This window comes from Seriola lalandi, unplaced genomic scaffold (assembly GCF_002814215.2).
Source record: "Seriola lalandi dorsalis isolate HSWRI2012SDOR001 ecotype SW California unplaced genomic scaffold, Sedor1 jcf7180002054043, whole genome shotgun sequence".
Taxonomy (NCBI): domain Eukaryota; kingdom Metazoa; phylum Chordata; class Actinopteri; order Carangiformes; family Carangidae; genus Seriola; species Seriola lalandi.
Genome location: NW_019524596.1, coordinates 217,556 through 230,812, shown reverse-complemented (window position 1 = coordinate 230,812; position 13,257 = coordinate 217,556). Strand labels below are relative to the sequence as shown.

Genomic DNA, 13,257 nt, shown 5'->3' with positions numbered 1-13,257 from the left:
AGTGGACATTTCGGAGATATGTGCTTTTTATAGGAGAACTATGACATTAAAAGACTTGTCAGTCATTTTGAGAAAAATGAGAGGTTGCAATGTTGTGTTTTGTATTTTCATTCCTCCCTTTAGATCATGGATTGCGCCTTTAAGACATGCAACAGACAGTGTATTAGTAATATGACTCTACACCAACACACCTTGTGCATCCATAATCAGCTCTTAATGTCCTCACAGGGGGTTTTACACTGAATCAGCTCCTCTCTCTCGTAGAGACTAATCTCACTCAGCGAGACAGAGAGCAGACAGCAGTCTGAGCTCTCTGCCATGATGTGGCACTGCACAGGATACAACATGATGTTTTCTACCCCCCCATCCTCTTCCTCTCCATCTTCGTGCCACTGACACCATCAACAACAGTGATTTGTCCTCTCTTAGCCAGACTGCTTGTCACTGATCGCTTCAATTATCCAGAGCGCGGCAGACTTTGCAAAGATAGTGGCCAAAGAGATTCCCGTTCACCATCGTCCACAACAAAAACTGTCCCTTCGCTTGTGCCAAATGATATTCACTGCTCTGGTAGAAAGTGTGTCTGATGTGCAAACCCTTATCAGCCAGTCTCCTCTGCTCATCACTCCCTCTGACTGAATTACAGGATTTGCCTTAGAAGCCTCATTTCATTTAATGAGACTTTGTACTGTGTGAGACCCCACAGTGTGTTGTTCCTCCCTCTGTACACATCTTTGAATTGAAGACAGACAAGACAAGCTGACTTACTGCTATCTGATTTTCTTCTCTTTGGTGAATGTGCTTCATAATGTAATGAGGCGATTTAGCCACGAATGAAGTGAATGAATTATACATCCACATGGCCGTTTGGGATGAACCCGAATTAGAATTTCCAATGGAGAGAAGTTGTGGGATGAATGAGCTGAGGGGAGAGGAAAAGAGAAGGGAAGGAAAGATAGCAAGGGATGGAAGAGGAAAGGAGGGGAGGCGGAAGGAAAGGTGAGGAACTGAAGGAAGGAAGGATAGGAAAGGAAAGGATGGGAAAGGGAGCACAAAAAAGGTTACGAAAGAAAGGAATGGACAAAGGAAAGAGAAGAAGAGGAGTGGGAAAGCAAAGGAAAGAACTGTAAAGAAAAAGGAAGGAAAACAAAGAAAAGTAAAGAAAGGTAAAGGTGGGGAGGGAAAAGAAAAGGGGACGGAGAGGTTCAGGAAATGATAGGAAAGAAAAGGAAAGGAAAGGAAAAGAGAAATTGGAAAGGAAAGGAAATTAAAGATAGGAAAAGACACAAAATGAAAGGCGGGGATGATAAAAAGCTGGCAGCTGCGTTGGGTCAGTAGTTCATGAGCTAAAAAGTGGAAAATTTAATCAAAGTTAGAGACAAAACTCTCCATAAATTTTCCTCTGAATGACAAATCACAAAATGCAAAGAGTTCCCAAAACAGCAGTTTAAATGACAAAATGTCAGTGAAGTGTTTTGCTATCGCACACACTGTCATCAAAGTGACACAGAAAGTGGATGTCATTTTCAATCTCATTTGGGTGTTTGTCAGTCCCCTCTGGGTGCTGTGATGCACCAGCCAAACGCGTGCTCCCTCTCCTCCGTGACACTGGAAAGATTTCAGGTTGGCCCGGCGATGATCGATACGGCGCGCTGTGACATGGTTCTCAAAGTCAAGTCATTAAATGCCACCATCTAAGTTCAATCAGATAGGCTTTTGCTGCCTCACTCGTTCAGACTTTCGCCGAGCCACAATCGGCTGGAATGAGCTTCATGTCTAACTGCAGCCGCTCAGCCGCTGCATCTCTGCGGGGAGTGTGAGGCTTTTTCCTCCCTGCCAGAATAGCCCACACCTACACTTTGTTCACAATCAGCACTTCTATTCTATGAAAGGCACACCAGCTGCAGCGTTAGCTTTGACATGCTGGGTAAAGAGTTGTGACACTGGGTCATTTCTTTGGGCCACTCTCCATCTGCAGATGTCAGGGAGCAGAGCTACTCATGCAGGTGAGACTTTGTGTTGCGTAAGTCCACCACAGGAGCTGTGCAGCTGTCCCCGCCCAGGAGACTTTTCCTGACGTAGATGATGTTTATGTTGTGTGGCAGAATGAAGCAGAGTGGATGACGTATCAGCCGGAAACACGCCCTGCTTTTTCTGGGCAGTTACAACACTTTTTTTTTTTTTTTACCTTCCTGCAGTGCAGAGAGATGAGGTGTGACGGTCGGACCACCTGCGGAAACGCTGTGTGGTGTAACATTAGTGGGATAACGCTGAACCTACACGCAGTGCAGAAAGTATTTGTTTCCATTGTATCGCCTCTGTAATCCAGCACTACTCTTACCACCTGTTCTGCAAGTGAGATGCTAGATGCGAGTATTATGAAAAATTCCTATGGATCAGACTCTTCCTGCTTTTCAGTGGTGACATTCAAACACCAGAGTTCACAGCCATGCAAGCAGCTCTGCAGAGTTGTGCTTAAGCACAGCTGTGCTTTGAGCTAAATGCTAACATCAGCATGCTAACATGCTCACAATGACGACGCTAACATGCTGATGTTTAGTAGGTAGTGTTTACCATGGTCGCCTTAGCTTCCCATATTTGCATACCAAGATTTTGTAACTAGCGCACAAGACGCAAACTTTTACCAGTGAGATGATGAGTCAGGTTGTGAGTCAGGAGATCACCAAAGTTTTACAAACCATCCTGAGGGGGACACACACACAAAAAATCTTAACATTATGGTCTCCCTAAAAAAGCATTTTACACTCAGCTCAAGATGCTTGTGGGTGTTCACATCGATAAGGAGTGAGCAAAGTCAACTTAGAGCTTGGCCCGAAGACCAGACTAAACTTAAAAAAGTACCTGAAATAAGCAAAATGTGAAAATGGCTGGAGTACAAACTTGACAAAGCACCGCCAGGGAGGATGCCAAGTGTCTGCTGAGTCCAGGCAGTCATTGACAGTAAAAGATTCACAACCAGACCTTATTTAAGTTTATGTAACTTTATTTGTTTATGCCCCTGAAACCGAGGGACTGTTAAACAAAAAGTTGGCTGAAGTAGAGAGGCAACAATATAACAAATGTTCCTGACTGCACTAAATACCATGAATAACGACTATAGTTTGAATAAGTTTCTTGCTAATGCAACCCTAGTTATTTGAAATTGTGCTGATGGGGTTTAGTTTTTTGATTTAGTGTAGTACAAAGTCATCTGCATTAGGGTAATTAGGATGATTTTCTGCTCAACAGGAGTTACTGTTCTGCCGTCATAAAGTCAGAGAACAAGAAAAGTGAGGATTTTGTTGCCCTGTGCTGCAAGGATCTGAGATAAGGATCCTCCTTAGGTACAAAAGCATTCAGTTATGTACACCTTGACGCCTTTGTTTGCTGAATGCGTCTCTCTGTAAACAAAGAGCGAGTCAGTCTGTTTGCGATAGAAAACAATTTCCAATGTAATATATCAGATGCTCTTGAGGATCCAGAGCCTGTAACAGTGTGTGAGCAGGTGGACCTCATTGTTTTGCTTGGGGGGCCTCTGACAGGACACATGGCTGCCCAGGCTCTTCCAGTTGTGTTGCAGTCTGTCTACTCTGAAGCAAACCCACTGAAGCCACTGTCAGGGGATTGTCACCTGATGCCGGCCTGCAGTTTTTGTGTCCTTCATCCACCACGCAGTAGAAGAGTTTTTAGGGCCGTTCAGATAGAGGCAGATCGGACGATGACTTCTTCAGTCGATATGTGCCAGCCCGCCGAGCGTGTCACACCGCCTCTCAAAATTGTGTTGTGGACAGTTTTATAGGTGCAAGGTTGAGCTGTGGTCTTATCGAGCTTCCCATTTGAGCTGAAGTGCACACAGTCTGACAGCAAAGTACAAGCAGAAATCTTTTTCTCTCAACAGTTTACTGTCTGTCCTGTTTACCGCCACATCTATCACTCCCCTGCTCTGCAGCCCGGCCATGTAGTTTTTCGCTTTCTCAGTGGTCACTTCGGTATGGATTGTGATTAGCATATCTCAACAATAGAAGCTGATTGTTTGTGTTGTTGCCATGTTGGACCCTTCACTTTCTATTGATCTGGCATTGATCAACTTCTAGGCAGCACTGATCAAAGAACGAGTGTGTTCATTTCAGTTGGCAGCTGAAGGGCGTGAGCTTGCTCTGTTCTGTGTGGTTGTTTGTATTGTCTTTGTTGACTCACTGGAAGAAATACGAGAGAAATACTGTTTCATTTTTCTCAAATAAGATACCGTGTTTCTTGTCACTGATAAGCTGCCGCTCTTGTGCAGAAACAGTTTGTTGTGCTGTTGAATTGTGTTGTGCTAGAATAAAATATTAGAAAAACCTCTGAGGATAATACAACATAAGTCAACAGTACAATAAATTACAGCCTCCAAAGTGACCATAAAGTTGAGCCGTTTCACAATAAACTGAACATTAAAGCCTTCATGAAGGTAGGATCTATCGCAGGGCTGCTGTATTAGACTGGCAACTGAGTCAGGGTATCAGTGTAATTCAAAAGACAAATGAGTAACTGCTGCCCAAACATCAAAACAAAGATTATCTGCTTTTGAAGTGGCTTCATGAGAAAAAAAATAAGACAACATACAACAACCTCTGCATACTTGCCGTAGCTATGTGAATAACTATATACACAGTAGACAGATTGTTTATAACTTGTGTAAACATCTGTAGCATAACCTTGCAGCTGTTTTTCAAAATTAATGATTGACGTTTTTTTTTCCTTCGCATTAAAATATCAAAACCAAGAAGGCATCTATCAGTCCTGTTTTTTTGGGTTTGTTTTTTTTTTTTTTAGCAAACATGACTCCAATGAGAAGAGATATTGCATTTTTGTGGACTATTTTCAGCTTCAGAGAGTTACACATTTAGTGTTGTATTGAGTATTTGCCAACAATAGGTTGCTGTTTGTGGGACTGACTCAGATTAAGCTAAATGCTGTGGCTCATTGATGTGTTTTTAATAGTTTTTGGACTACAATGCAGCTTTATGACACAGAGGTTTGAGTTATATCAGGCTTAAGCTACACAGACAATATTCAGAGGATCAATTGTGTGTGTTTTCACAGGATTTGCATAGAAAAATATAAAATATCACTAGCCCCCATCTCTGCTTAGGCTTTTATAATGCACTCGCTAACATTGCTGACTGTGGGTTAATAAAAACTGTTCTTGCAGATGTTTTTAAAATCATTATGTGCAGTGCATTAACAGACCATTATCTCTGTCCATCCCACTCCCTCTCAGTACAAACAAGTGGAGCAGTATATGTCCTTCCACAAGCTGCCTGCCGACTTCCGTCAGAAAATCCATGATTATTATGAGCACAGATACCAGGGCAAGATGTTTGATGAAGAGAGCATTCTGGGAGAACTCAGCGAGCCTCTCAGAGAGGTAAACACATAATACAGATAAGACACTCAATTTCCTACTTGTAATTTTATTACGTTAAGATATATTGACAATGTACTATGAGATTGTTTTTGTATATAACAGTTTAAATGATGTACTGTATTCACTGTGATCTTCCCTTTGGTAATGTTTGATTTTGAAAATACACAAAAACATAAAATTGGTTTCAGCTTTTATTTTGTAGTTTGTTTATTACATATGCGTACAAGATGTTCTTTTATACTTTGACTTTCATTCATGCATGCAGAAGGTCACCTCAGTCTAGCTCTGCACACATCCTCTGTTCTTGTGCAGTATGTACCAAACAATGTGTCTTTTCTTAGGAAATTGTCAACTTCAACTGTCGCAAGCTGGTGGCGTCCATGCCGCTGTTTGCCAACGCAGAGCCAAACTTCGTGACGGCCATGTTGACCAAGCTGCGTTTTGAGGTGTTCCAGCCACACGACTACATTATAAGGGAGGGGACGATTGGAAAGAAAATGTACTTCATCCAGCACGGAGTCTGCAGCGTCATCACCAAGGGCACCCTAGCTATGAAACTCTCCGATGGCTCTTATTTTGGAGGTAGGCGACAGTGTGTAGCGTCCTCCTTCGTTTTTGTTGTTGTTTTGACTTTCTTCTTTTAAACTTTTGCACTTTCTCTTTCCTCGTTTCAGAGATCTGTTTATTGACGAGGGGTCGGCGAACAGCCAGCGTGCGAGCAGAGACTTACTGTCGACTCTACTCTCTCTCTGTTGACCACTTCAATGAGGTGCTGGAAGAGTATCCCATGATGAGACGAGCCTTTGAGACTGTTGCCATTGACCGTCTGGACCGCATAGGTAAAAAATTATTATTAAATTTATATTTACACTGTCAAACATATGACTAGCAATACAGGATTATTGTACACAACTATTTAACTATACAACTCTGCATACTACTCTTTTAAAGAGATATACAAAGAACTCTGAAATGAAGCCCAATTACAGAAAACAAAAATGATATTGTGCTCAGGAAATGTTTCCACATTATTAATGTTGAAATAGGCAGTAAAATGAGCTGTGCTGTTCCACCAGAATGACACAGGACACTGAAACAGTAGATGAGAGTACAGGGTGACACGTCCATTTTCCTCCGGGCTTGTTCTGCTAGAGGATGTACCTGGGCTGAAGGACATCACATGCTTTATCTACCTTGTATTGTTCTCTTTTTCCAAATCCTTTTTTTCCACATATTTATGCTTTGTTCTGCTTTTTGTCCTCCCTGCCCCGTCCTTCATCTTTTCTGCTCTTTAATAATCAATCCACTGCTTCGTCTCTGAAGGTAAAAAGAACTCCATCCTGATGCACAAGGTTCAGCATGATCTCAACTCTGGTGTCTTTAACAACCGGGAGAATGAGATGATCCAGGAGATTGTCAAGTACGACCGTGAGATGGTGAAGCTGGTGGACCTGCAGCGGCCGCGGGCCATGTCTATGACCCCTTCCATCGGCGGCATCTTTGCTCCCCCTGGTCAGGCGCAGACGGGCTCTGCTATCGCCACCCTCCAGCAGGCTGTGGCCATGAGCTTCTGCCCTCAGATGGCAAGTCCATTGGTGGGTCCCGGGACTCTGCAGTCTCCTCGTATGGTGCGAAGGTTCCAGGTGATGCAGAACCTTTCCAGCCCAGTCTCCATGTCTCCTCTTCAGTCTCAACCACCTCAGACGCTCGGAGGGGCGTTTGGATCTGCAATCTCCAGCCCTCCTGTCCAAAGCCCGCTCGCAGCTTCAGGACGGACTTTCCAGTACATGGCGAGCGCAGGACCCTCTGGGTCCCAGTTGTCCCTAGTACAGCACCATGCACCCAGCCCCACACAGACCCAGCAGAGGCCTGCCTCACACAAGAGCACCCACTCCCTTCATGCAGGCACCTTGAGCCAGGATACCAGGGCCCTGTCTGCCTCCCAGCCTTCACTCCCCCAGGACGGACCACCACAAGCTGCCTCTGCAGCCCCCAGCCCTCCGCCCTCCACCCGCACCTCCAACACCTCCATCGGCCCCCCACAGCCCCCTCACCCGGGCCTGCCCGGGACCTCAGGGGTGGGGAGATCAGCAGGAGCTCAACAGAGGGTGGCCTTTGCCTCCACACCGCCTCCCGGTGGACCTGCTGGAATGGGGGCAGTAGCAGCAGCTGCTGGATCAGGACCTCCAGACTCTGGAGTTCCCAAGAAAGATTCAATTGTCAGCCTTCCAGAGCTAGACTCTGCCAGATCCCGGCTGTCTTCCAACTTGTGACCCTGGTAGAGTTCAGGAAAGAGGCCTTTTTTGTAGGAGAATCTGTTTGTTTTAGGTCAGTCCAGCTGATCTGTCAGCCTGCTAAATGACCAATCAGCTACCGCCCTTGCCACCAGTCATTTGACCTGGATGCACTGTGTGCTGGTGTCAGCAGAAGGAAAAGAGCAACTCAAAGTCTTGAGACACTTTGGCTAGGAGGAGTCTATACAATTAAACTAATATAACTTAAGGTTGAACTGGTCTAGTCTACTGTGCCAGCACCTTTAGTCTTAGTATCACCCCTTACACTCTGCTTCCAAACACCTACTGTATATCGCTGTCTTTACTGTAAAGATATGAAGAAAAGTATGATTAATGTAACTATTGCATACTGTGTAGAATCCATGCAATGCAATCTAGCAGGAGCTGGACTTAAAAATGAAAATCAGGGACTTGAGGTCAAATGACAATGACATTTTAAGCGTTCAACAAGTGTTTTGAGTGTAATTTTTCTGTATAAGCTGTCGTAGCAAAAGAACACATTGCTCTTCATATTGTTTAAAATAGTAGTGAAAATAGTGTTTTAGACCGCTGGTCGATCTTACATCGATGTGTAAATAGTTGATGAAAAAAGTACGGAGGGATATTATATTCATTGTATCTACCCAAACCAAAGTTGAGCTCGAACACAAAGTCTGGTTGTGTCTGTATCAACTAAAAAAGAAACATAGAAGAAAATGCCATTTATTTAACTGCCTTGATTCAACGTTAGAAGCCATATATTTGGTTTGTGTGTATGTATATATGTGGGTGTAAGTTTGTGTGCGTGAGTTTGTTGGTACGTTTTGGTTCTATTTTCAGAGAACGGACTCACATACTCTCTACACTGCTTTGTCAAGCGCGATTGGTTTGACATGCTGACAGTGGCACTGACCTGTTTTCATGAAACATCCGTGAGGTGGTCAGCTGTTTGGTCAGCGTACTGATTGTAACCCTGAAGGCAAAGGTGGTTAAATAATCTGAGCTTTATCGAAAGGAAACATTTGTGAACAACCCATACTGTATACTTGCTTGTTTTTGTCTAGGTTTATTGATTAACACATGCAATATAATTCTGCAATACTCTACCCCGCCTATATATAAATATATATGAATATAAATATCTATACATATGCTGTACAGGAAAGTGAACTTCTTTCTTTTTCCTTTTGTTTTCTTTTTAATGTGAAATCTTAAAGAATCCAGCAGCTGTTGTGGCTTCACTTGAGGTATTGTAATCCAGTGACCATGTTGTTACCTTAACCAAAAATGTTTGAAGGAATGAGAGGATGTGCAGTGTCATTTTCGTTAAAGACAGACAGGACAACCTGCTTAAAAACTGGTTTAGAGTCACACGAGTAATCCACACTTTGAGTTCAGCAAGTCAGATCCTCAAAAACGTCACTTTAAAGCCCATTTGAAGATATTCAATTGTAAGATGAATGGGGGAGTTGGGGTGGGCAATATGGGGGCGAGAAAGCCTCACTTGTAAAAAGTCGTCGCCCCATATGGAAGTCTTCTTTGTGCCCCACGTCACCCAAAATTCCCATGAATGTCTCAACATTTAGATCCACAACAATCCCATAGTTCAAACTTGGGGATTGTGTTGAGGCTTTAGTTATACTTATTCTGAATATTCTGATCCTGTTGAGCCTAAAAGCCTTCTCTTGCTGAATGTATGCCATACGAGAAGGAAGACAGCTAATCAGATATAAACTGCCATGTAAATAAAGGGACAGAGATTTAAAGAAGCTTTTATGATGCAAGGGCGTTGTGGGCATTGCCGTATGTGTTGACGAGTGTCTGTGCGATATTTTTCGGTTCGATGATGCTTCTCTGGGTTGAACGTTGCTGTATTTAACCTGTATGCTCCCCCCACTACACCCCATCCCAAGAACTAACATGAGAGGATTCTTTCTTGTTTTCTTTTTTCTGTTCATTTATTGAAGTGGATGTGAACGAGAGAGAGTCGTAACCACTTTGAACTCCTCGGTCTAATGTGAGCACTGAGGACATCCATTTAAGCACCTTGTGTCGCTCTGCGACCTTGTTATCAAAATGAAAATCAATTCTCTATTCTCTAAAACGGTTGCAGTACTTCTCCTGGAACCATTATCTGGTTAAACTGTAAGGATGAAAACTGAATTCAATTGGGATATAAAATAGGCAGCTGATTCAATGTGTTAAACAAACACCGCATCCAACTTTTTCAGCTCTGAGTATCGATCCAGAGCCAAACTGTAAAATCGATGCGATGGACATTTCACTCAGGTTTGCTACCTTTCCAGAGAGATGTATTGATTGCCGCAGCGTGGCTTTCCATTGATTTATGTAGACTTGTCTATCTTCCCATAATCAACTTGTTGATTTAAACATGCTGAAAGATTCCCCCTTGAATTTTGATTGGCTGAGAGAAACAAGGCAGATCTAGTGGAGTCATAACCCTTAGATTATTAAGAGCGTAACTCACTGCTGCCGTTTTGTCCTGATCACTCTTCCTGAGAGCTGTTCAAGTCTTGAAACAAGGTGCAGGTGATTGTTTTTATCCAAGGGCTTCATTATTGTAATCCCTGGTTCATTGTTACTATAAGAGCAGCCACATTTTCACTTTCTGTTTGATCAATAACATGCACTAAACCTCGTTCTTTATCATACCTGGGTCACAGTGCTGCGACCTGCTTCATCAGCAACAATGGAACTTTGTATTGCTTTTTTCCTATGGGAAAGGTACATGCCAAAATGCCAATACGATTGTGAATGAACCGAGTCCATTTGAGTCAGTAGCTGTTGTGTGCTTCAATACTGTTCCAGTGCAATCAATTGGTCCTCTTCCCTATTCCTTTGTGCTAATACCAGAGTTTGCCCTATTAAGCTGCTATCAGGACTGTGCTGATGTTATTTGAATGAGTCCACAGTCAGTGAGAGCAAGATGGAAGGAGAGTCAAAGAGCTAATGTTTCAGGCAATATCAGGCACCGTCTCTGTTTCGTTGCATCCATCCAATAAGATACTGTAGTGTGTAATTCACTCCCACTCAAAGGATGGCATCCCAGACACTTTGATCAGTACTGCTCTGTTTGAACCCTCAGCTATGAGGCTGATACAGCCCTGGCCAAGCACATACTTCTGCCAGTTATCTGTTTTGTGTCTGTGTCACAAGTGTGTTCAGTCGACATGTTTGTGTGTGTGCGCGCATGTGTGTGTGATATAGCGCTGTATTTGCCTGATGACGGGGGGTTCAAAGTGCGATTGTTCAATGGTTCTTCTTCTGGACCTTGCTGTGAAGTGGGATTGAAATCCCTCATACATGTTTGACACTGACTGACAATTATTGAGAGCATCTAAGTTTCAAACCTCTCATTCTTGCTGTACCAGATATTAAGGGTACTGAATGCCTTGGTGTTGATACGTTAGCAAATCAGGGTATTATTTTTGTTTGTAAAATTGTCTTTGATTTATCAGTATATTTTGTTTGGTTATTGTTTTTACAATGTGCACCATGCACACGGACTGTACATACCTTGTGCCTAGTATATCTAGTTTCCACATAGTCTATTTTTGTGGTATGTATGTGCCTGTAAAAATGCAAATACGTGTTTTTATTTTCAACTTGCAATATATGTAAAAACATTAGATGAAGATTAGTATCGCTGAATTAAAATGACAATGTCAGTATATATAATTTTCCCTGATTTGGGAAACACAAAATTGCACATTTTTGTTGGTTTGAGCCTTCCAACACCATGCGCGCTGTACTCTGTACTTTCATGTTCTGTACATATGGTATACACAGAGATGTGGGGCAAATTTTTGTGTTTTTACCACAACCTGCTGTATAAGAAACATTTTCTACAGTGAGAGGGTGAGCTCTGACAGGCTTCTGGTGGATATCGGCAGTCTAGACGTTAGCTTAGATGACCTGCTTGCTGCACAGAGCCAAAAATGACAAAAGAAAAATAACGACTTAAACTGTGGAGATGCCTGCACAATAACAATAACAATAACATATGGAAACAAAACTAGGCTGTGCACATGCTGGAAAATCTTTCTCAAACTATAATGTTGCACAGTTGTGTAGACTCTGATGCTGGTTGCACACTGATCTGGTGTTTGCCATTTAAAAAAAAAAAAAAAAAAAAAAAAAAAGATCTCTCCAAGGCTGAATTTGGCTCACGAGCCTCAGCGGTCACGAGCTCGACTCCTGGCTGAGTTACCTTGACAGATAATAGCAGAGTGCATGTTTGTATTTTTCTTATCTAAGCAGAGTTCTATGTACGATTCTTAGTGGGACCTTCAAATCTAGACATTGTCGTGTACCAACTACTGTACAATGATTTTATTTAGTCTAACAGTTAAACCTTTGTGTCGTAGCTACTGTAGCCTGCTTAGCTTACCTAAGCCTTCTCTCTGCTTCAGGACTCTGTGTATTGTGTGCTTGAGTTTGTGTGTGCGTGTGTGTGTTCCTGTGCCTTTCCTTCTATAATGTTGGTCCCACTTCAGAATATGATGCCATTTAGGGGGTTTTAAACCCACGTGAGGCTAAGAGAGGCGCCAGCACCAGCTGGAAAGTGTTACACGGTCACGACTCCATTTGTTCTAAAAAAAAAAAAAAGTAAAAAAATTTTAAAAAAATTTTAAAAAAATTAAATAAAATAACAAAACACTGTAATGCTCCTAGAAATAACTTTGGCACATCCCTAGACTTAGTAGCATTCCACAGCCTGCACGAGCAGCTCGGTGTGGGCATCCAGACACACTTTACCAGCACCATGTAGACAACAGCACAGATATCTGACACAGCATGTGTTCTCTCTCTCTCTTTCTGGAGGCCAGTCTGCAACCATCTCAGGCTGTGCTTGGCTTCTGCTCTTAACAAAAAAAAAAAAAGGTTCAAGTATGTCAGAACTCCAGCTCTGTCTAAGTTGATGTCTACAATCCAGGGACAAATCAGCACCCAGCCCGAGCCGCAGCACTTCCAAATCCGTCTCATAGGATCAGGTGGATACTTTGGATGCTGGTGATATTTGTCGCCATCCAGTCCTTGCAGACTGAGATGCACAGCTGGCGGCGAGGGCACGGGGCTGATTTGAACCTGCGTCCAAAAGGCTGTCTTGTCCACCACCTCTGCTGGCCGAGAACACAGAGCCACACCCTGGTCTCTCTCAATAAGCTGGTCTGTCAGTCAGTGGCAATGTTGTTTAAGCGTTCGTAAAAAGACATTGTTGTGCAATAAAAAGATGAGCGCATTGGCATACTTATCTCTGTGTGTGGACTTTTATTCACTGGTGTGTCTTTGTCTTTGCTGCAATGAATGCAGTGTGTGTCTGTGTGTGTGAACATTTAACACACCTCCTGGAGTTACACTTGTAGCTGCAAACACATGTGCACAAACAAACGCACACACACAAACACACACACCTCAACCTTGTAAATCAGCCAGCTACCCCTCCACCCTCATCCTACACCACATCAGATGAGATCTCTCTCTCTCTCTCTCTCTCTCTCTCTCTCTCTCCCTCTCTCTCCCTCTCTCTCTCTCTCTGCAGACAGGGGCTCT

The 13,257-nt window shown here is 43.1% G+C and overlaps 1 protein-coding gene across 1 annotated transcript in view; it reads left to right on the top strand.

Annotated features, from left to right (window-relative positions):
- Positions 1 to 12,958, top strand: part of LOC111652615 (potassium/sodium hyperpolarization-activated cyclic nucleotide-gated channel 2) — a 32,902-nt gene extending 19,944 nt beyond the window's left edge. The window contains exons 5-8 of the mRNA XM_023402938.2: positions 5,264 to 5,410; positions 5,752 to 5,992; positions 6,085 to 6,249; positions 6,734 to 12,958. Coding sequence (XP_023258706.1) covers positions 5,264 to 5,410; positions 5,752 to 5,992; positions 6,085 to 6,249; positions 6,734 to 7,683 — 1,503 coding nt within the window. The 3' untranslated portion in view covers positions 7,684 to 12,958. The remainder of the gene's footprint in view (positions 1 to 5,263; positions 5,411 to 5,751; positions 5,993 to 6,084; positions 6,250 to 6,733) is intronic.
- The last annotated feature ends 299 nt before the right edge of the window (positions 12,959 to 13,257 follow it).